At 39.0% G+C, this 23,984-nt stretch overlaps 1 protein-coding gene across 1 annotated transcript; it reads left to right on the forward strand.

Moving 5' to 3' along the window:
- The first annotated feature begins 674 nt into the window (after positions 1-674).
- Positions 675-20,095, forward strand: DHX36 (DEAH-box helicase 36). Its single transcript, XM_074152988.1, has 25 exons — positions 675-926; positions 1,665-1,786; positions 2,614-2,815; positions 3,515-3,553; positions 4,837-5,007; positions 5,890-5,969; positions 6,972-7,046; positions 7,188-7,354; positions 7,939-8,020; positions 8,511-8,651; positions 9,153-9,255; positions 10,848-10,935; positions 11,777-11,832; positions 11,948-12,012; positions 12,512-12,655; positions 13,248-13,365; positions 14,119-14,217; positions 14,385-14,558; positions 14,834-14,920; positions 15,424-15,507; positions 15,603-15,702; positions 15,789-15,879; positions 17,331-17,451; positions 18,054-18,206; positions 19,146-20,095. The coding sequence occupies exons 1-25, from the start codon at positions 675-677 to the stop codon at positions 19,329-19,331; spliced, it is 3,000 nt and encodes a 999-aa protein (XP_074009089.1). The 3' UTR covers positions 19,332-20,095.
- Positions 20,096-23,984: the final 3,889 nt, after the last annotated feature.

Below are 23,984 nucleotides of genomic sequence, written 5' to 3' on the forward strand. Positions count from 1 at the left end.
AGTCCTTTACCCAAAAGAAGTTTGAAGATCAGTGCATAACATCGTATTTCAGAGATCTGAATGCTAGTAATTTTTAAACGTAAATCACACCAGTAAAGAAGAAAAGGCAAAATAATATGTAAAGAAATGAGATTGAAGAAGCACTTACAGCTGCACAACGGTGTTCAAGGAAACAAAAAGAACATTAATTAACTGTTGAAAGAGTAATAATTTGGTGAATAATTTCATAGGCTTCATTTAACACTCCAGAGAACATTGACAAAGTATACCACATACAGCAGTGATCAGCCAGCAGACCCAGAACTGGTAGCTGTTTACATTTGTATATTCTGTTTAAAAAAAGAACCACTAGGAATACCCATCTGGTAACACCGGAAGGGTAATAACCCCCTGTGTAACGATGGAGGCCAACATTTAATGTTTCCTTAAAATCTTATTGGCAGCCTCGGGAAGGGAAATCAAATATTGGGTCTGTAAATTGAAGCAAGATGAGGTATTAATGCAGGATGAACTTCAGTGACATCCTGCAGTGACTGTATTACCTTATTTAATCGCTATTATGCTTTGCTCCCAGCTGTGGTTTGAGGTGGGCGCGGGACTCGAACCCGCAGCCCAAGGGGCGGGGCGCAGTGGCGCAGGGCGGGGCGGGACGGCGGGCGGAAGTGAGGCGGCGGATGAGGCGGGCGGTGGCGGCGCTGCGAGCCGGCTGCCGGGCGGCCATGAGCTACGAGCACCGCCGGGATTGGGGCCGGGGCCGCGGCGGCGATGGCGGGGCCGCCGCCTCCTCCTCCTCCTCGGCGGGGGGTCACGGGGGCCGCGGCGGCGGCGGCCGGGGGCGCCATCCCAGCCACCTCAAGGGCCGCGAGATCGGGCTGTGGTACGCGCGGAAGCAGGGCCAGAAGAGCAAGGAGACGGACCGGCAGCAGGTGAGGGGCGGCGGCGGGCGAGGCCCCTCTGCCGGGGCGGCGGCAGCAGCAGCAGCAGCAGCAGCAGCATCGGTGCCCCCCTCAGGCCGCCGCGGTCCGGGGGCGTTTCGTCCCGCTCCCTGAGGCAGAAGGGGAGGAGGGGCAGCGGGGAGCGGGGGCCGGCGGGAGAGCTCGGCCTCATCCGTCCCTGTGAGAAGCTTCCCATCGTGGCGAAGAGTCTCGCTAGGTTGAGAATGACATTGAAGTGTTAATAATGTAATATCTGTCGATATTACATTTTATTATTCCTCTTATTTGGTTGAGAGAGTTGGGGTTGTGCAGCCTGGAGAAGAGAAGGCTCCGGAGAGACCTTAGAGCCCCTTCCAGTCCCTAAAGGGGCTACAGGAGAGGTGGGGAGGGACTATTTATCAGGGAGTGGAGAAATAGGCCAAGAGGCTATGGTTTTAAGCTGAAAGAGGGGAGATTTAGATTAGATATTAGGAAGAAATTCTTGACTGTGAGGGCGGTGAGACACTGGCCCAGGTTGCCCAGAGAAGCTGTGGCTGCCCCATCCCTGGAGGTGTTCAAGGCCAGGCTGGATGGGGCTTTGGGGAACCTGCCCATGGTGTCCCTGCCCATGGCAGGGAGGTTGGAACTGGATGGTCTTTAAGATGCTTTCCAACCCAAACCATTCTGTGATTCTATGATATGCTGAGTATGTGTTGATGAAAATTGTACTTTTTTTTTTTTTTTTACTAGAGAGCTGTTGTGCGTATGGATGAACGCAGGGAAGAGCAAATTGTGCAACTGTTGAATACTGTCCAAACTAAAAATGAAAAGGAGCAAGAAGCCATGTCCTGGTGGTCTGGGGATGAAGAAGGGTAAGGAGAAACAACTACTAATGCTTTTATTACTTTGAATTGAACAAACTTCCCACAAACTGGTAGGAAGATATATCAGAAGGTGTTTATATTTAGTGAGTGAATTAGGTTAACAAATATACTCAGTTTTCTCTACGTGTATTGTCATACTGAAACAGTTGGTTGTAACTGTTGTTCTGAAGCTCTGTTCCAGATTGTTGTTGAGTTTAGGATGTTAAACTTTTACTTAAATTCATAAAATCCCATAACTGCTCTGCAGGCCGACTTGAGTAGATACATGGAATTTTTCAGATCCCCTGTCCTCTGGAATTACTCCTCCAGAGGTGGCATTTGACTTCATTTTTCAGTTATTGTACAATCTTGGAATGTTTTCTCAGTCTCAGTGACATAGGGTCCATTCTTAACACTTAAAGGATTTTAAATGATGGCAGTAAAATGGGCAGCCGGGTGTGTTACCCCGAGTCTGCTGACAGGAGGTGTTTGGGTCTCCCTTCTGAGTGATCCAGTTCCAGGGCAGTGGTTCTGACAGTGGGTTAGGTAGCGAGTCTCTGGAGATGTTTTGTTGCTCTGTTAGCTTAATATGATACAAAAGACCATCTTACACTTCTAGATACCGATGTAAAATTTTTGATGGCGGATAATTTTCAGACTTTAGTTGTTTTAACGTCATATGCCGTATTCTCATCAGCTGATGGCCAAGTAACCTGCAGCTGTAATGCCTCGAAACAGATTTCAGGTTTGCCTTGAAAATTTGAGTCTGCTCTTCATGGGGCCCAGGCACAGCTTTGGATAACCTTTGACGTTTCTGTTCTCTGTACTTGTTTCAGACCTACTCCAGAACAGCCTGCAAAAGTGAAACCAGATACTGAAAAAGCTCCTGTAAAACAGAGACCAGTCTTGGAAAAAACATTTCTTGATCGGGATGTGGAATACCTCTATGAAAAAAATGAGCAAGATACTGATTTAGATGAGCAACTTAAAGAAGACTTAAGAAAGAAGAAATCTGATCCTAGATACATTGAAATGCAGGTACATTTCCACGTGTTAAGTAGGAAGCTTTTTGGATTTTTTTCCGTGTTTTCTTTAAAATAAACTAATCAGAAAACATAACTTCTTGTAATATATTTACTAGGAGGTTGTCATGATGTTACTTTGGCTAAAAATTATCTTCAGAATTTACAAAATGCATACCTATTGATAGGACAACTATTAAAAAAATGAACAGGCTTTCAGTGGCAATTGCTGACAGCATAAAATCTAAAATTTGAATCTTACACATTGTCTAGTTGGGTGAGGTTTTCCAGTCTGTTTTTTTAATGGATTGTACCCCTGCATTTATGTCTAAAGCTGAAAGCACAAAAATGGGCTCTGAAGGGATTGCCTCTTAAAAATGTAGTTTATGTTGTTCTAACAGCCATATATAAAGTTGTCAAATAAAAGTCTTACTGTGAATAGGCGGCTCTCCCTTTGATCTAAGGCCCTAATCTTGCAACAGTACATACATACCTCTTCATGTATTATTTAAAACTGTTGGTTTTAAGTAATTTTGCTAAATGTAATGAAACTGAAAACACAGATGGAATTAAACTTATTTCTAGAAGGTCCATGTTTATATAAGTATTAGCCTGACAGTCTGTCATGTTGTTTCTCAGTTTAGCTTAGATGGTAGATGAAATGTTTCAGTGCTGAAAAGGTGTTTAAAGGTACTGTTACTTTCTTTTTCCCCAGAGATTCCGAGAGAAGCTCCCTTCATATGGGATGAGACAGGTAAATGTATTTAATTTGAAAGAATATGCGTTACTGTTGTTCTGTTTTAAAATAGGAGGAAGCAGTTGTGTAACTGGGACTAACAGGAAACCTTTATTGCCGTTTATGAAGGTGCTGAAGCTCTCCCAGTTCTGACACTGGATTTGACCTCTTTCCAGAAAGCAGCTCAGGTTCACTGTTTTGTAATGTGTGTGCAGTTACTCTGGAGCTAGTTACAGTTTTATCAGTAGGGGCAGCATTATTCATGGAAATGGTATTGGATGCTAGATACGTTGAAGTACACGTTTCTTTTCCTTTTTTTTTTTTTAATTTATTTTTAAAGTACAAGTCTTTTCTTCTTTCTCTGCCAGTTAAATTTCTAGAATGTTCCTAGTCACTTGGATTTTATGTAGAGTAGATGACCACTGCATAAACTATCATGCATTTGTTTTCTTACATATATAAAATTGTGGCCATTTGTTGAACATCTGCCTAATTTAGAATTGAATATAATGCAGGTTAAACCTTTTTCTTTTTTAATCACAGACTTTATGGCTGTACTGCTGGTTGTTACTGCCATTAATTTCCCAGGAAGAATATAAAATCAGTGACAGTATAGGTTGTTATTAGTAGATGTTAATTCTTCATTTGATGTCACCTGTATGAAATAGGTATTATGAGTACTCTGTTACGTTTTCTTTTGCAGGTTCGATGAATGATTAGTGAACTTCTTTTCTAAAGTTAATGTATTTGTCATAATGTGGTCCTTCCCATTAATGTTTTGTTCTTAAAACAGTTATACTCCTCTTTACAATCCTTTGGATTGGGAGGTAGAGGCCGGGAGTGTAAGAAATATGGTCCTGTCAGTATAAGAAACAATAAGATGTTACTCTGAAAATCTTCAGTTAGCAGTCTTGAAATCAACAGAAAGCACTTCTTTTCAGTCACCAAAGACATACAGAAGGCAAGAAGGAGGGAGAAAAGTTAAAAAATGTATTTCAGGCTTTTTTTTAGTAATTTTGTGGGTTTTTTTTCATATAGGATCTTCAATATTTAAAACTAGTATTCAGATTTTATATGCTTTAAACCTTATGCATGTGAAGTGCAAATGTGCAGAAATTACTTCTCTGTAGTTCAAACTAAAACTTTTTTTTTTAGTATTATGAGGAACAGATGAGTATCTATTTCTTTAGTTGCTACAATGCTTTCTAAGTTCACCACACAGTAGCAGAGTATTGTCAAAATCCTTCTAAAATCTGTTTTGAATAACAAAACAATAATGTTTTCTCTTTGTTTGGAAACAGGAACTTGTAAACCTCATAAACAATAATCGAGTAACTGTGATAAGTGGTGAAACTGGTTGTGGAAAGACCACCCAAGTTACACAGTTCATCCTGGATGATTACATAGAGCGAGGGAAAGGGTCTACATGCAGGATTGTTTGTACTCAGCCTAGGAGGATCAGTGCTATCTCGGTAAGTGCTATTTGACAAACTAACTTCTTGTAATTTTTTTTTTTTTACTCTCGAACACATTTGAGGAAAAATTACTACCTTACTCAGAATCACTGAAAATATGATTCTTACTGGGCCTAGGATCCGTGGGCAAGTTGATGAACTGAGTGTACAGTCTGCTAGATTATTTGAAGTTAAGATCTGAAGAAATTCCAAATGACCTGATAGGTACTGTGCATCTCTTAGAGAAACTGCTCTGCCATCACGTATGCTCATGCTAAATTTAAAGCTCAAGATAAGTGTTCAGCCTGTAGTGGACAGTGAAGATGACTTTCTGTGTGTTTGTTTTCAGTCATCTTAAATTCTATTGCAAATAACACTTGTGTTAATACACACTAATTTGACATCTTGTAAGTTTTGGTCATTGATAAAGTGCTGGCACTGCAAGCTTCATTCTTCCCTGAGTTTACTGATGGTTTATATCTGTGGCTTTAATGGATTTGGGCAGTGCAAATGTGTCCAGCCTGTCAGAGGTATATTAATGAGCAAGAAAGAGTTTGGTTTTTAAATGCACAGTAGTTACTCTTCCTGATAGTGAAGTACCAAATGACTATAGAACCTTACTTACCATGAGGAATAGCTTGCCCTGCTGAAAGGGGGAGCGTATTGCTAATGCCTCAGTGGTTGTCTGTCTTTAAAATATGTCCTGGGTCACAAACCTGGTCTTGGGTTTCTGGCAGGAAACACTGCTCTCAGTAGAGGAGAAAAGGTGATTTTCAGGATGTTTGTTTTTTAGGTTCTAGGTATTTCCAGCTGATGAGTAGTGAAATCATAGATCAGCCTTGTGGAATTTTGTGATTTTTTTTTTTAATGTGCTATTTTGATTTTATTTATTTTCCTAAGGTGGCTGAGAGAGTCGCTGCTGAAAGGGCGGAAGTGTGTGGTAACGGCAAGAGTACAGGATACCAAATTCGTCTACAGAGGTGAGAGAGGCTCCCTTGGCAGTTTTTGTGCATTGGTGTACAGTGGTATCTGTTTTTACTCAAGCAAGAAAATTTGAAAAATAGTTCATTACATAGATGGCTGCTTTCATTCTGATATTTTCTCCAAAATGAGTTTCTGTGAATAGCTGGTGTAGGGAATAAGGCTTCTGAAACTTAGCAAAAAGTTTAAGTGCGATTATTGTATTTTATGCAACATGTAACAACGACCAGCACCACGTTATACTTTGTCTAGTAAGTCCTTTTTTCAGCTCTTCTAAAAGGTTCTGCTATAGATAAAACTGATGTCCCTAATCCATTAATTTCAAGGAAAAAATGGAAATGCTAAAGGAAAGAATGCTATAGCCCATATTTCTGGGGAAAATTATGTATTAGCTACACTTATCTATTCAGTAATCCCACTAGGATCAGGTAATGAAGTTAGGTGCGTTGATAAGAGTTCATAGACCTAGTGCCATAGAGCAAAAGCTATTACATTTGGAGTGATCTGTAATTTAAAAAAAAATCTGAAACGTTACCAGCAAATAATGGAATCTCAGTTATTGTTGTGGGAAAAACTGCCGGTGAGAGATGACAGCTTACTCCTTTCAGCATTTTAATTTGAGTTTATAGAATCTCATTTATATTTTTATTTACTATTTAATCAAGAATGTTACACTGCTATATATTTACCTGTCATCTGTGCTGCACTTAGATAGCTATAAGAACTTGGAGTCAGAGGATCCATGTGCAAATGATGAAAAATGATGTCTGGGAAGTCAGGGCTTCTGTCAAATTACAAGTAGTTCATTTCCCATCAACAAAAATGCTGCAACTGTGGCCTAATTCCCTGTTCCACCAATTGAACCCTTAAGTGAGCAAATTAGAGAATGAGGGTGTATTTCGTAATGTCTGTAATGACTATCTGCATTTTGATTTTAAGCTTTTAAAGTACTTTGCAAAGTACAGAAGAGAACTGAGGAATTCTTAATGTATCTCTTTCAGTCGGTTACCAAGGAAACAAGGTTCAATTTTGTACTGTACCACAGGAATTGTCCTACAGTGGCTCCAGTCAGATAAGTAAGTTTTTTCCTATTTAATAAAAAAACTGAATACAATTATGAAATGACTTGACTACTGAGCTGTTTCTAACGATCTCTGCTCTGTTTTTTTTAAATTGTGCTAAAAACAAATGTTTAACTTCCTGCTGTCCTATTTTAGGCACTTGTCCAGCATTAGTCATGTAGTCCTTGATGAAATTCATGAAAGAAATCTTCAATCAGATGTTCTAATGAGCATTATTAAAGATCTTCTGAATATTCGTTTGGATCTGAAAGTAATACTCATGAGTGCTACTTTAAATGCAGAGAAGTTTTCAGAGTATTTTGGTAGGTGAAATGCTTCCTATGAATGTTCCTCTTAAGTAATTTAGGCTTCTTCGGTGTAATGTAGTTCTCAAATTTTAGGACTGATTTTTATCAAAAGAGGTAATGACTTCAATTTTACAAATAGTTGCCAGCTAATGGAGATGCTTATTCCCTTAATTTTAGCTCATCATGAGCATATGTTGCTTCTGTATTTGCTATTCAGACATATCGTGGGAACAGTATCTCCACAGTGTTTTCATATTAAGTATTGACTTGTACTTGCCATATTTTAGAAGTCGTGGTGTGAGTGGGCAACCAGATCAAAGCCTTTAGTTGTTCAGTCTTCCAGCTTTATCCTGTGGCTGGAACCAGAAGAACATGCTGGAGAGCAATATACTGCTTGCTACCTTTGCTTTTTTTATTCAGCAACTTTATTTGGAATTGAATTTGGCATCTTCTGCAAGAATTTAAAAATAAACAAACAAAAAACCCTCATAGACTTAGCAACCATATTGCAAAAATAGTGAAGAATGTTTCTTGCCTTTGTTATTTTAGTACAGTGTTTTATTTGCTGTTTAAAAACTGAGTTATGCCATCCTCCACAGATAATTGTCCAATGATTCACATACCTGGCTTCACTTTCCCTGTAGTGGAGTATCTTCTCGAGGATGTAATTGAGAAGTTGAGGTACGTGTATTTTCTGAACGCCATTATAGACAGTATTTTAGGGTGGTTTGTTTTTTTTTTTTTTTTTGCGTAGTATATCTTTTCAAGATTATCTTGCTATAAATAATCTGTAGAAAAATTAGAAAGGTTTTCTGTTGAAAAACACAACAATGGATGTTTCGAAGCTTTTACATGTAGCAACCTGGAAATGTTGTCTCGAGGAGGAAAAAAACTTGTCTCTTCTTTTTTCTTTTGGAGTGGTGAATTTTCAGGCTACTAAATCAAGCTAGTCTTTCTCTCTGTTCAAACTTTTTTCCCTACTCATTCTCATGCTTACGAGAAATGGTATCTGTTTTTCTAAGATTTCTTACAGAAAAGAAAATTAAGAATCTTATTTACATTGTATAGCTAAAGTGCTGCATATTTTCTGTGGTTTGGAAAACTGCTGTGCAGCTGGCTTTAAATGACTTCAGTTTCAAAATTTAATTATGTTTGTTATTTACATTTAAAGGTATACTCCAGAAAACACAGACCGTCGGCCACGGTGGAAGAAAGGTTTCATGCAAGGACATGTAAGCAGACCAGAAAAAGAAGAAAAAGAGGAAATCTACAGGGAACGATGGCCAGACTACTTAAGGCAGCTGCGGGGCAGGTTGTTCTCAAGTTACTGTTACGCAATTTTAGACACTTTGTAACTGAGAAACATAAATTAGTGCTGTATTCTATTACTGTGCGTTTATTAAGGATGCCATAGTTGCTGCTATGGAAAACAATAATGATGGAATTGCCAGAAGACTTGGCTGGCAACTGTTGAAGTGCTTTGGAGTTATCACAGAGAATTGGCTACCTTCGCACTTAAGAGAACTTAAGAGCTGTCAAGTTGCTTGCTGTTGATGTTGGTATTGCCTATTACAGTCTTCAACATGTTAGGCTTCTTGAGCTTTTGTCATTAGTTCTCTTCTGATGAATTGTCCTCCTCTTCAGTCTTTTTTTTTTTTGAGAGAGAAATCTCAATTTTTTTCTCTGAGACAAATCTTCAAGAGAAATTGAACAGCAGTGGGTTACTTAGATGTGGGATTGTAGAGTCTTACAGCAGAAGCATGACTTCGTATGTTAATAAAGTTACCAATGTGTATTCTTTCGATGCCTGTAGGTATTCAGCAAGTACTATAGATGCCTTGGAAATGATGGATGATGACAAGGTTGACCTTGACCTTATAGCAGCACTTATCAGACACATAGTTTTGGAAGAAGAGGTAAACTTCAGTCTTCTATTATCACACTTTAATCATGTGACTGAATTGTTCTCAGTAGCTGTTGGGAGTGTCAGAGCTGATAGTTTAGCTTATCATACAGATATAAAGAAGAATAATTTTTTATTTTGCTATTCTGAGAAGTAATCAACAGCTTTACATATCTAATTGCTATTTAAGCCCTGAGTTTAGAATGTGGTTAGTTACTGTGTTTATTGAAATGATGGGATAGAATCCATGTTTAAAGGGGAGCAAGCATTTTCTTGAGTAGGGGTTGGGGGTATTAATGAGAGCTACGTATTTAAGAAACTTGGAAAACATATAGATATGTTTGATATGCTCATTTATGGTCCCTTCTGAGCAAGGGGAAAAACAGAGCATGAATTCTTTCACTGACAGTCCATAAATAGAGCAGGATAGATAGCTGAAGGTTTGGGTGCCGTTTGGATTCAGATTGCTGTGGTTTGTTTTTTTGTTTGTTTTTTTCTTCTGGCTAAGCTTTTAAAAAGCCTTCAAATTAATTATACACCTTAGTTATTTGAATAGAATTACAAATTAAATTTTAACTTTTAGTTCTTTCTTTGACTCTGTGTGGGTGTCAAAGGTAGTGTTCTTTGTAGTGTGTAGTAAAAGTTAGGTTTTGTGAAATAGCTGTAGAAAACTGAAAACCTCTTCAGTGTACAACAGTATCTCTGTTCTTAATTTCTCAGCAATGGGAGGCAAAACGCAAGAGCAATTCTTAAGAGTTGATGTTCACTGCCTCATATCTACACAGTGCAGTTGGCTTTAATGGTTTTCTGCCAGAGTAATTTAAAGATGACTTCGGTGCTGTGAAGACTGAATTTTTATACAGACTAGCAAAAGTCTAGTCTCACTTACCAAACACACAGCTAGGAGACACTTCCAGCTTTCAGCTTATTAAAATCAGTAGTTAATACAGCTGCATTGTTATCCTCAAACATGCCTTACCTTGTTATTAATATTCTGATGATGTTACTATTAAATACTAAAAGGATCCTGTGCCTGAAGCAGTGACAAATGAAGAATAACTTCTTTTACCATAGGTATAACTTATGTAGATTGTCAAAACCTGAAGTTACATATTTTTTTCTGTGTTCAAAAACATCTGTGGAAGAGCTCACACCTTGGCTGATTCCTTAAAGAGAATTGTGATTATTAAAAATATTAAATAATTTAATATTTCAGTTGATAAATAATTTAAGCTGTGTGTTATTAATTTATAACGAGGATCAATTGCTATTTTGTATTTTGTTCTTCCTGTGTGGAAAATTATACATTAGTTTTTCTGTTTTATTTGCAGCTTAGATTCTTCTAGTGTTGACATGGTGGTGTTTAAAAGACTGCAGGGGAAAAGTGTTTGCAATCAAATTTTTATTTATTATGTTCAGCTACAAAGATGTAACTAACTCTTTTATAGAAAACAAGCTCATAAACTTTGTTCCAAATTTGGGTTAATGAGATGTAAAATACCACCTATCTAATCACATAGGTATAAGTGTGCAAGTAGCTGGTTCTTTGCATAGCATATAATTTATTCTAACCTCTATTCCCTTCACTCCCTCTTTTATATATAGGATGGTGCGATTTTAGTGTTTCTTCCAGGCTGGGACAACATTAGCACTTTGCATGATCTCTTGATGTCACAAGTCATGTTTAAGTCAGGTAAAACCCAAATTTTACTTAGGAATTCTAGCAGTAGCACTAGTGGCAAACTTAATATTTGCATGTGATTGCTGGTATTGCACTGGATTTATTTTTTTTTCCTCATCTCAAAATGATTGCAGTGTGTTCAGCATTTTTTGCATTTCTGTGGACATACGGTATCTTTCATCTACTAATGATAATAACTCATTTTCCTCAGTGTGGGAATGAACAATCTGAAAAAGAATCTCAGACCTGCATCTTTTTCCTTTTGACCTTTCTTGTAGCTGTGATAACTTCCATTCAAAACTAAACTCCCTTCTCTATTTGTTTCCTTTCAATTCCTCAGCAGCTTCTGTCTACTGTTTTGCTGATAGTTCTTTTAAATGCTGTTTATTCCCAGAAGCTTTTTAATAGGACCCTAAAATACTCTATGCCTATCCGATTATGCTTTAATTTGTCCTTTTTGCAAACTGATATTTTCATCTAACTTGTCTAACTATGCTCTTGACTGTTCACACAGGCGTCTTACAGTTCGCATTGTGTACATTCCATAAAGAATTTCAATGTATTGAAAGACAGTGTCAGTTTATTTATTAAACTTGAGCAATTGTTAAATAATTTGAGAATTTTAAAATGTAATATAAAATACTGTACATAATTGTATATTTTCTTAAACTTAAATTTCTTTTATATCTTTTTACTTGAGAATTTGCCATTATGATATGTATAAGTGTGAGTTCAGGATATGAAACAGTAGGTTTACTTACAGCGTATTTTCTCTATTCTGCATACATGATGTTCCTGTAAAATTAAAGTTTCTGTGCTTATACCGTATCTCTTACTGATTTTTAATTTTCAGATAGGTTTATTATCATACCTTTACATTCATTGATGCCTACTGTTAACCAGACTCAGGTATGCTTTTCTTATGATGTTATACAATAAAATAACATTTCACAACTACAGAAAAAAATAATTAAGAGTATGTTTGGTTTTGGCAAACATGTAAATGGGCCATGGATAATTACAGGTTTTTAAGAAGACCCCGCCAGGAGTAAGGAAAATCGTGATTGCTACCAACATTGCAGAGACTAGGTAAATAGCTGTGCAGACTGAAAAAAGCTATACATTTAATAAAATAAACAAAAGTGGTAATCTAAAGTATAAACCTGTTTAATATTTCCAAAATATATGGGTTTGTGTTTGTACCATTCACTTAAAACAATTTATCTTCAGAAATGTTTATAGACTGAGCAAGAGTTTTCCTTTAATTGTTTTAAACAATTAAAACGTGGATGTTACTATAAAGACTTGCCTTTGTTGTATATGATAAATCTGAGCTGCCTGCCTTTTCTGCAGACTTCCTAACCCCATGGGGGGACTTTTGCCAGACCTAGGAGAATAAATCAAGTTCTTTCTTGAACAGTTTAGTAACGTAATTCTTAATGAAATTCCAAACACAATTTTTTTTTTTTTTATTGTTGGCTCACAGTTTGGGGGAGGGTAGATGCTAAACCCTTTGAAATCCTAGGTCAAGCTTGCAAAGATGAAGAATCGCATTTTTTCTCTCCTTTTTTTTTTTTTTTTTAAACAGCATAACAATAGATGACGTCGTGTTTGTTATAGATGGTGGAAAAATAAAGGAAACTCACTTTGACACACAAAACAACATTAGCACAATGGCAGCAGAGTGGGTTAGTAAAGCTAATGCCAAGCAGAGGAAAGGTCGAGCAGGAAGGTAAGAATAATGGGGATAGAAAAGTTTTGTGACGTTAGGTTTCCATCAGTCTTGGAGCACATGCTACTGAAGGATACTACTTTGTTATTCAGATGTTCAGAAACAGATGCTAGCACAACTGTCTCTTGTTCTTATGGGAAGAACGGTTTCTTTGTCTTTCTAGGAAGCTGACTTAACTTGTGCTGCATTTAACTCATGAGTTTCCCTTCTTATAGAAGAATAAGTCCCACATTTTTTAAATTTTTGTTGGTAGTGTTGGCTTTCACACCTGATTTATGAGGCCTATGATACATTAAAGTGAAAATTACCTACAAATTAATATCACTTAGATATATACCAATTTTTTTTTCTCCCTCTCAAAATACCTTGTGGAATATGTTCTCTCTTGTTCAGAATTACAGCTCCTCTCTGGTTACTCTCTTATTACTCCTTTTGAGCAGTTGATAGGGGGTTTCTATGTTCTGCATGCCCTTTTTCATTTTGATGGGTCCGTGTGTCAGACTGGAAAGCTGTTTATAAATGAACACAATCATAATGTCACAGTGTCATACCAAAAAAAATTTTAAAAAATTGTTCATTTAAATAATTCCAGAGTTCAGCCAGGCCACTGTTATCATCTGTACAATGGACTACGTGCTAGCCTTCTGGATGATTATCAGTTACCAGAGATCTTGAGGACACCTTTGGAAGAACTCTGCTTACAAATCAAGGTAAACTTATGGATCTTCAAGCATATTTATTATTTACTGTTCCATTGTAATAAGAGGTTAAGAGATCAAGTTAATGCAACTGTGAGCCTAGGGTTTTCTTTAAGTCAAAATTCTGTTACACTGGAAGTACTATATACTTAGCTAATAATTGCAGCAACTTTTGCAAAATGCGTACTTGTATCTAGATGCATCCAACCCAGGAAAAATAAGATTGTCTAGTATACACAGTCCTGAGTAATGTGCTATAGGAAATCCTGCTTTAGCAGGGGAGTTGGACTAGATGCTCTCTAGAGGTCCCTTCCAACTCTGACAACTCTGTGATAAATAAAAGCTGAGTGTATTATCAGAAATTTGGACTGTGCTTCCTCCCCTCTCCCCTCAAATATCCTTCAGTCAGAGGAGCTTCAGTAAGAATGCCAGTGAGTCAAGGGATATGATGTCTTAAAAGAATTCTACTAAAAAGTAGTTTTAGAACTGACGTGAGTTTCCTTTTTGGCAGTTTGTATTGAATTCGTCGTGCATGCATAAGGAATACCATGTGTATGTGCACTGAATGAAGAATAGATCCGTATGTTTCAAATTTCATCGTTAATACATCTTTATTTTTGTCCTTAATTCTTAATTAGTGAAATTCCATCTCAAGCTGTGAGTTAGTCTCACTACTTTAATTAGCGTGGTTACTGCTTACTAATTTTAGGTGGCCATCTTTTTCCAATTGCTGTACTTTTTTTGTTGTGTTTTTTTTTCTTTCAGATTCTAAAGCTTGGTGGAATTGCTTATTTTCTGAGCAAACTAATGGATCCACCATCTCGTGATGCTGTAATGTTGGCCATAAATCATCTGATGGAGCTGGTAAAGTATTGCTTTCCTACCATACCTTATTACAGCTGGCTGCATTCTCCAGCTATTAGGCTTTCCTTTGTTCTCTAGGTACACTAGTGGCTATTTCAAGGAAATCCCATTTCAAATACTGTGTTTATTCGTTTTTCCTTTTTAATTTTTTTTTTTCTTTCTGACAGAACGCTTTGGACAGACAAGAAGAACTGACTCCACTCGGTGTCCATTTAGCACGATTACCAGTTGAACCGCATATTGGAAAAATGATCCTCTTTGGAGCTTTATTCTGCTGCTTGGATCCAGTGCTTACCATTGCAGCCAGCCTCAGCTTCAAAGACCCTTTTGTCATTCCTCTGGTAAAGTTTCTAAGACAAGAATTACACACAAGATTTTAAGAATCTCGGAAGGATATTGGGACTTAATGAGGTGTTATAGTTTAAAAGCACTTTAATCCTATTTTCATGTTAATTACATTTTTATTAGTAAAAGATTGCCTTCGCATAGTATAAAGTATTGTGTTTGCCTACAGAATGCTGGATGGAGCATACAAAGTATTGTTATGTATATGTACCTTGATTAGGAAAACTGGCATGTCAGTCGTGAATATTTTATAGGTTCTAATTATTCTTAGGGCAAAGAGAAAGTAGCAGATGCAAGAAGAAAGGAACTGTCGAAGAACACTAAAAGTGATCATCTAACTGTGGTGAATGCTTTCACGGTAGGCAACTAATTTTCGTTTTTCTAATGTTGATCAGTCTTCAGGTGCAACAACATAATTTCTTGCAAATAAGTCTATGAAAGAGACAGAGACAATATAATGTTGCAGTTACCTTCCCGAAGTCATTAATTCTTGTCTTTCCAGCCTCTGCAAGAGGCTGAAGCTGACTTCAAAAGTGTTGGGAGATTTAGCTGTACAGCATTGGGGTGAAGAGAGGAAATAAATGGCCTGGAATGCAGTTTCTACCCAGGACTGTTAAATTCTAGCAAATTTCACTAGATTTCACTCCTCACCATGGAAAAGGGAAGTTTTTGATTCAAAATGTTATAAGGTTGTGATTTTCTATTCTGTGCTGCATATATATAAACAAAGAGTTGGAAGGATTTACTTCCTTTATTGTAGAGAAAAATATATTGTTCGCTGACCTCTAGTTCTTGCTGTCTTGAACATTTTTGGTATGTGTTCACTTACAAACACCTTTTAACTACTATTTTAATTTTTAGGGCTGGGAAGAAACTCGGCGTCGTGGTTTCAGAACTGAGAAAGACTATTGCTGGGAATATTTCCTGTCTTCAAATACACTGCAGGTAAGATCCTGACAGTTTTAAATCATGTCTGTGGGGAAAAGAGGAGAAGCCTTTTGGCACAGCATCATTCTGGAACAATTTTTGTTATTTCCTAGATGCTGCATAACATGAAAGGACAGTTTGCTGAGCATCTCCTTGCAGCTGGATTTGTGAACAGCAGAGACCCCAAGGATCCCAAATCTAATACCAACTCAGGTAAACAGTGGAAGAAAATGGAAAATTTCTTATAGCTGAAATCTTGATTTGCAGAACTACGCTATTGACTTTGCTGTCTTCTGCAGATAATGAGAAGTTGCTCAAAGCAGTCATCTGTGCTGGTTTATATCCAAAAGTTGCAAAGATCCGGCCAAGCTTCAGCAAAAAGAGAAAAATGTAAGGATTTGGTTTAATGTTGGTTTGTATGCGAGGTGTTCTCTACATTAGGTAGTTTAGCAAGATGAAGCAATGGCTTGAGTGCATGAACGTATCCCTGTGTAGCTCAGTCACAGGCAGGGCTTGCTTCATTTGAGAAGGGCGTTTGAGAGAGCATGGGACTGTGGATTTATCACTACTTATCATACTGTTTATTCTTATTAACTGTTACTCACAGTAACAGTGTACTCATCAGAATATAGACATCCTTCTTTACGGACCTGATTTAAGGCAGAACGAAGGGTTGAACATTTGGATGATTTTTCTGGGTGTGTAATGTCGAAACAGCAAGCTAGGAGCAATCATTATGCCTATAATTAAAAAAAAAAAAAAGGCAAAAAAAAAAAACCCAAAGTCATTATTTCTGTGAAAGGAGTAAGAATAGGTAGTCAGAATTCTACCTTGTATTGTGTAATTGAGACCTGTCTATAGCTGACACTGCTCCTCAGCTGATGCTCCCTTTTATACTGAGTCCACTGTGCCCCTATAGTCACCCCAATGCAGTAAGTTATCAAACCCGGTGCAAGTTAACAGTGTCGCTGTATCTTTGCCACATGGTGGAGCTCGGTGTCAGCCGACTGTCTGGGAAGGCTCAGTTTTTATCATCTGCTAAACAAGAGATTTGTTACAGTAACCACGTGTCTAGGGAGGCTTGCCCACCCGCTGTTCCTCTTCCAAACACCGAATTCTGTCTTTTGCAAAATACTTCTGCATGTGGGGAGTGGAGATCTCAGTGATCCACACCCAAAGAGCTACCTCTCTGAAATGTGTGAAGGAGGAGAAGAGTTGTGCTTCATATATATTGTGCTTAGTTTCTGCTTTTATTGTCTGGCATTAATATGTTAGAAAGGAAATGGGATTTCAGGTACTAAGTATAACCAAAGGAGCTGACGGTTATCCCTTGAGTCAGATTCGTTCAAAGGCATGTGGTACAAATCGAGGTACACCATCGCTCTAGACCGGTTGACAGTGGTATGTCCACCACCGTCAACAGTCCCTTGTTCCACACTGACACCGCTTAACGCTGAGCAATGAATTCAGATATATAAGTTCCCTATGTGTTTTTCCAAGAAGTTGCTTGAAACTTGGTTTATGTAACCAAATTCAGTAACTGACAGAGTCCTTCATTTGGAAGAAGAATGCCACTTGTTTTTTCTACTTGAGAGAATGACAGAATTCTTCACAAAGAATTCAAACTTCTTTAATGGAGAGAAAGGTGTCTAAAAATTGATAATGTAGATTTAGTTTTACCGTTTTAGGAAAGGAGTTAAAGTTTCTTCGGATGTCCTTGTACTGTCAGAGTTTAGTATGCTAGCAGAGAATTGGAGCGTTTTTTTAACTTGGGACGTGATTGTGCTAAACTTTGAAGATCTTATTTCAATCCTAAAATAAAAACTTTTTTTTCTTTTAAGGGTGAAAGTTTGCACCAAGACAGATGGAACAGTTAATATTCATCCTAAATCAGTTAACGTGGAAGAAACAGAGTTCCATTATAACTGGCTTGTGTACCATTTGAAGATGAGAACTAGCAGTGTATGTGAAGGTTTATATTTGTGTAATTTATTTTTGTACCTCTCTAATAAGATTGGATCAGGCTTCAAAGGGGATGTGAACGGTGCCTTTGTTTGAAGCCTTCCGGTCTCGGGTCATTCGTTTTACACGCCGTCAGATTATGTTCTTTGTCATACTGGTGGTATTGTTCCACAAATAACTACTATCTTCTTTGTGGTTGGGATTTTTGGGAGGGGGGTAGGGGGTGGGATGGGGGGGTGTCGTACATTGGTTTTTGGGGTTTTTTTTTAAGGTTCTGGCATAGCGAGTGTAAATTTCTTTTTTTCCTTTATTTCAAACCACTGTAACACTTCTGAATATGCTGAAAATTTTGTTACCTCAGATTGTGATGGAGCTGTCGGTTTGATTTCACTAGTTTGAAGGACTGTATTTGGGTACATTTTTTGCTCCTGTTTAACGTGATTTCTTGTAACTTTTCCAACTGCAGTGCTTCAAATATGTCTTGCAAATTTATGAATGACTGAATAATGATCTTTGGGAATTCTGTTACGAGTTTCATTAAGGGCTACTGATACCACTTCAGATGTTTTGAAGGGTGATTGGACAATTTTGTCATCTTGCAGATTTACTTGTATGATTGTACAGAGGTCTCCCCATACTGTCTCTTGTTCTTCGGAGGAGATATATCCATTCAGAAGGATAAAGATCAGGATACCATCGCTGTGGATGAATGGATTGTTTTTCAGTCTCCGGCAAGAATAGCGCACTTAGTTAAGGTGACTATGTTTGATAGTAATGCAAATGGAAGGCTTAGTGTAACACTGATTCTTCTTAGAGATTTCTATATTTGAAAATATAGAAATATATTATGTACCTATGGGTACCTATGTACCCCATCACTACAGGGAGATGTTAATTCATTTAAAACATTATTATTCTGATCAGTCTGTATACCATGGTAAACTGGGCAGTAAACAGTAATGTACTCCCTTATGTTTGGCCTTAGGAGCAGATAGATTTATTTTTTGTCTGTTTCCACTGTAATAGCCTGACTAATGGGAAGGAGGCTGTGTCTGAGGCATCAGGAAGATGGTGGCGATGTTCTTGTGCAGCCTCTGCTGAAGAATTCATGGGGATATTGAAAAACATAGAAGCTTCAGAGAAGAGTCATAGGCTGGATTTAAAGGGTTTATAAACATGTCTTACAGTGAGAGATTTGAAGAGCTTAATCTCTATAGTTTTCCACAGCTAAAGATGTAGGATGACTTGATCAGTCCATGAATGTCCACAAGGATACGGAAATATGAGGATGGGGCTCTTCAGTTACCAGTAATAAGTTCCAGTGGAAGGAGGAGCTGAATAGCCCTTTGTTCAATATTACATCCTAGAAATCATATCTGACTTTTTTTTTTAAACCCGAATATTTTTAATCCTGAAATAGTCAGCTAATGGATGTATAGGCTGTTAAAGGCTATCACTTCCAGAGATAGTAATTTGTCATAAAAGGAAAAACTGCTAGTTTTTGAGAAGCAGCATTTGATAGCAATGCTGAAATGAATCGATAGGAGGACAGCAGGTGTAAAGATTAGGCGAACAGAGGGCCCAAGGGATTTGAACTTGCTGTAGTAATGCCGTTGTGTGTAGCTCTAATTGCCTGTCTCTCTTCTTCTTTCTTTTTTTTTTTTTTTTTGTTCATTCCGACAAATTCTTTACAGAACTTAAGACAAGAGCTCGATGATCTTCTACAAGAAAAAATAGAAAACCCACATCCCGTGAACTGGAATGATACTAAATCCAGGGATACAGCAGTACTGACAGCTATTATAGACTTAATCACAACGCAGGAGAATGAAAGTGCCAGAAACTATGCTCCACGATTCCAGAGCGAACGCTATAGTTGACACACTTTCATCTGTATCGATAAAGCCAACATATTTGACTCTTTTGTTTCATTTTTTTATAGCATTTCTTTAGCTTGAAGAAAAACTTTTTTAGGGCAAGGTGGTAATTCCCTCATACTGAAGAGCAGTTATTTCAAAATAGTTGGTAATATCTGTATATGCATGGTATTCTGTGTTCAGTGTAGCTTTTTAAGTAACGGAAATGCAATGCTAGCAATGTTAGTTGATGTATGGTTCTTGTCCTGCTGTAGCTTTTTTCTTTTTACCTATCAGGTAACAGATAGATATTAAAAAAACTGCTAAAATACTGCTTAGTAATACTTAAACTGTTCTTGCTATTGGTAAAAACATCTCAAAAGACTTTTTTTTTTAATTGGGGTGGTGAGTAATTATACTTGCTATGTTATTCCAGCTGTGCAGCAGTCTTCTCACCAACACTTCCACAGAAGGTAATTATAGCTTAATTAAACTAAACTTGAAAACACTTGTTAAATTTGTACTGTGGGAGGAAACAATCTTCAGAAATATTCTTTTCTTCCGCCCTTCGCCCCATTCAATTAATCTTTCTTCACTTTCTGTGCCCATCCGTCATCAGTACTGACTAAAATTTCAGATTACAGGAAAGATGGTTAGATAAAAGTCATGGTGGAATACACTTTAAGGTTGCATTGCATTCTAATTTTTTCTTTTTTTTTTTTTTTAAAAAAAAACCAGTCCATGTATGGGTTATAATATTACATTAAAAGTCTTTTCTTTATGATGTTACTTTATCTGTTTTCACTTCTTAATGTTTTGAATGCTTCCAGCTGTGTAAGAACACTGTTTAGGATTTCGAGTCGGGTGACTAGTTTGAGAAAACACTTGTTTTGATCAAACCGCTGTTTCTTTTAAACCCTGGGGGCTGGACTTGGGGCTGGTCTCTGTTCCCCGCTGCTGGGGGCAGGAGATGGAGCTGAGAATGAGGATGGGCAGGGAGAACTGCTGGTGGATTACTTTGCAGCCATAGATATGGTTATTTCTAGCTTTATCCTTGAAGAACAAAGCTCTTGCGTCTCGTTTTGTTTGCCTGGAAATGTCACCCCTCTCCCTTCTTGGGGTTTGATTTTTTTGTTTGTTTGTTTGTTTGTTTCTTGTGCTTTCATAGAATGGTTTGGGTTGGAAGGGACCTTAAAGATCATTTTTTTCCAACCCCACCTCCCACTAGAGCAGGTTGCTCAAAGCCCCATCCAGCCTGGTCTTAGAATTGTGTTTCTTTGCCAAAATGATCTTGACCACCAGGCTCGGGAGGATTTATGACCCTTATCCTGAAGAACGCAGAACTCACCAGGTGAAACTATTAACGCAGCTGCAAATTGCTATGTCGTTCAACCTCCTTCTTTTGCCCCCCCTCGCCCCAGTCAGTTGATTGCTTCACCCCCAGGTGTTGAGGCTGGTGTTTTCAGTGAGGGAAGAGGAGAGGAAGAACATCTTGCCCTGGGGGTGCAGGAGGCAGTTTAAAGAAGGGGAAAACAAAAGCTCCGGCGGCTCCGGGGAGGGAGACGGTGGGGCCCGGGCGCCGGGCGGGAGCGGTCGCTCCCGCCCGGCGCCCGGGCCCCACCGTCTCCCTCCCCGGAGCCGCCCGCGATTCCGTGAGGAAAATTCAGGGCTGTGAAGCCTGCGAGGATCCACCGGAGGCCGCCGAGACCCGCCAGAAGCTCGGGTGTCAGGTAAGAGCGGGAGGCTGTCGGTCCATCTCGCCTCATGGCGGCGGCGAGCCGCTCCGAGGGCTGCGCCAGTCAAAGTCTGAGGAGGCGGGAGCTTCACCGCTGAAGGTGAGCCCTGGAATCAAAGGGGCGGGGGAAAGAAATTAAATTAGTGATAATTTGTGTGGAAATGGAAAGGAAATACAGCACTACAATCAAGTTAGTTAGGGCTACAGGTCTTGGAAACGCAGGGCCTAAGATGGCGCCCAGAGGCAAGATGGCGCCTAGAGCTGAGAGAGAAGCTGTGCTTCGGGGCGGGGTGTGCGATGGCAGGCGCGTTACCACAGCAAAGTAGGGTGGGCTGTTCCACGTAACAAATTTGTAGGTTTTTGAGGAAAAATGGGCAGCAGCGCTGTTACCGGCAGGGTTGGATTACAAGTAATGACAAAAAAATAAAGGCTGACAGGTGATATCAGTCTTAATCTCCTTATTCTTGGGTTTTGCGGTACTTAAAAGCAATGATGCCTAAATGTCTAGCTAACGACACAAGAGGCAAAAAGAAATGGTGGTGATAGTGGAGCCTGGGTAAGAATAGTAGTGTTGGTTGAACACAGCAGTTCTCTCGAACCCCTACTAGATTGTGGATCAGGTTCAATCTGTGGTATCAGGGCCACCACCAGAAGAAACGCACATGGCTTGGTATGGTCAGATCTGTACTTACAAAGTAACATGACTAATGTGTAAATAATTGTATTAGTTATACTTTTCCAACTGTGCTTAAAGCGTGTAGCTTAACATACTTTTCTGCTTAAAAAAAAAAAAAAAAGTATGAGACATCTCTGTTCCTCATAGTTTGAAAATTACCCTTTTCCCAATGTCAGGTGTACTGGTTTTGGCTGGGATAGAGTTAGTTTTCCTCATAGTGGTGTGTGTGGTGCTGTGTTTTGGATTTGTGATGGAGACAGTGCTGATCGCAGAGGGATGTCTCGGGTGTTGCTGAGCAGTGTCTGTGTAGGGTCCAGGCCTGCCTTGTTTCTTCTGCCCCCCCTGCCCAGCAAATGGGGACAAGGAGCTGTGAGGGGACACAGCTGGGACGACTGACCAAAGGGGTATCCCACACCAGCCGTACAGCCGTATCGGTCAGCAATAAAAGCCTGGGGTATGGAGGAGGAAGGGGAGACATCCAGAGCTGTGGTGTTTGTATTCCCAAGTCACCCTTACTGGTGATGAAGCCCTGCTTTCCTGGAGATGGTTGAATGCGCTGATGGGAGGCAGGGAAAGAATGCCTGATTTTGCTTTGCTTACGGCTGGAGCTTTTCTTTGACCTGTTAAACTCAACCCATGGGTTTTTTCACTTTTACCCTTCTGGTTCCCTTCCCAATCCCACTGGAGGAGGGTGAGTGAGTGGCTGTGTGGGGTGTAGCTGCTTACCAGGGTTAAACTGCACCATCAGGTTATTAAGCAATCTATGAGGTAATGCTGGTGTAAGGTTTTTTACTTTCTTTTTTTCATATGGCTAGCTAGAGACTGTGAATACTTGTCTTCCCAGTTCATAGTGTGCTTAATGACGGCTGTTTCTGCCTGTGTGTTAAAGAGTTTACAGCATCTTCTGGAACTCCAGCTTAAGGAATGAAACAGAATTCAGTGGTGGTAATTAATTCTTTTTGACCTTCCTGTTAATTGCCAGTTTGCCTAAATGATGTAGTTGTTACGATACAGCTGTTGAAAATCATTTGCAGACTATGGTACAGCTAAGAGTACCACTAGCTCTGTGTAATTCCCAGGAAACAAGACCACCTCAGATTTCCTCAATCTTTGCATCAAAATTTACTCTAGGTTTGTTTCTAATACTTGGTCTGTCCACTTGTTTTGACCAAGTGTGTTACTTTGTAAACAGGGAAAAAAAGAAATTTGTGGGAATATATTCGATAGATACAGAGTTTAAGGTATGTGCATGTAGAAGTGATGCTGTGCAAAGACTGTTTCATGAGGTTGTGTAGGTTAGCTGAAGTGGTCCTACTTTTGCCTGTTTATTGTCATAGTGTTGCATAATGGCAAACAAAGTTATTCTTTGATGTGAAAGTCAACAATATTGCATTATAGTGCTACTTTTTTAAAAAGTTCAGATTAAAATGTTCTATTTATTATGTTGCAGGGATGGTATAAAGAAGCAGAAAATATTATTAATAACTGTTCTTTAGCTGTGTCATACGAGTATTGGAAATGCTGAGACAGGTTGATGTCGGGTGGGCACTAGTTTCCTGAAAGGATGCTTGGTGATCTCCCGCAGCCCACAGAGCCCAGCGGGACCCAGTGGGTTCCTTCCCTGGGAAGTGCTGATGTTCAGTTCCCTCTTGGCTTCAGTGAGGGTTAAGTGTAATCCGGAGACCTTGGTCTCATCCTTGCAGGCACCTCATGGCTGGGCAGTCACACACATTGGACTTCGAGTGGTTTCTGCCCACCTTACGTGATACACATTTAATTGCATCAAGTAAAGTTGAACTTTGATGCAGGAAACCGAGAGCCTTTTATTTTTAGTCAACTTGCTTAAAACCTGATTGGAGAAGTCATGAAAGCAAGGGGTACAAATTCCAGGCCCTGCAAAAATGAAAGTTAATTTTACAGTAACAAACTCCCAGTAGTGTTCTGGGCTGTTTAATTAAAAAGGAGATACTAGCGTCAAGTCCTCTTCCTTGGGCTGGGTGGGGGGCAGAGAGAGAGCGCGTCTGTGTATGTGTGCACGTGTGCACACTGGTTAGTGAAAGTAATTAATGAGTTTTTTAGATAATTCCTTTTGCAATAGAAGTGCCTGTCTTAGAGCAAGTTTGAGTTAAAAGATTACTTGTTTTTGTTTGCTAATGAAAATATTGTGGAGTTGCTAGATGGGGGCAAACTATGCAAACAAGCAGGTGGGACAAACATATAATGGAATGAATTTGTAGCTGTCACGCCTGTACCAGTGAGGCTGTAA

This window comes from Numenius arquata, chromosome 9 (genome assembly GCF_964106895.1).
Source record: "Numenius arquata chromosome 9, bNumArq3.hap1.1, whole genome shotgun sequence".
Lineage (NCBI taxonomy): Eukaryota > Metazoa > Chordata > Aves > Charadriiformes > Scolopacidae > Numenius > Numenius arquata.

What these genes read in the sequence shown, in the direction of transcription:
- DHX36 (XM_074152988.1), top strand. Translation starts at nt 675, where the DNA reads ATGAGGCGGGCGGTGGCGGCGCTGCGAGCCGGCTGCCGGGCGGCCATG. An exon ending in CTTCATATGGGATGAGACAG is followed by an intron (nt 3,554 to 4,836) that starts GTAAATGTATTT and finishes GTTTGGAAACAG; the next exon opens with GAACTTGTAAACCTCATAAA. An exon ending in ACCAACATTGCAGAGACTAG is followed by an intron (nt 12,013 to 12,511) that starts GTAAATAGCTGT and finishes TTTTTTAAACAG; the next exon opens with CATAACAATAGATGACGTCG.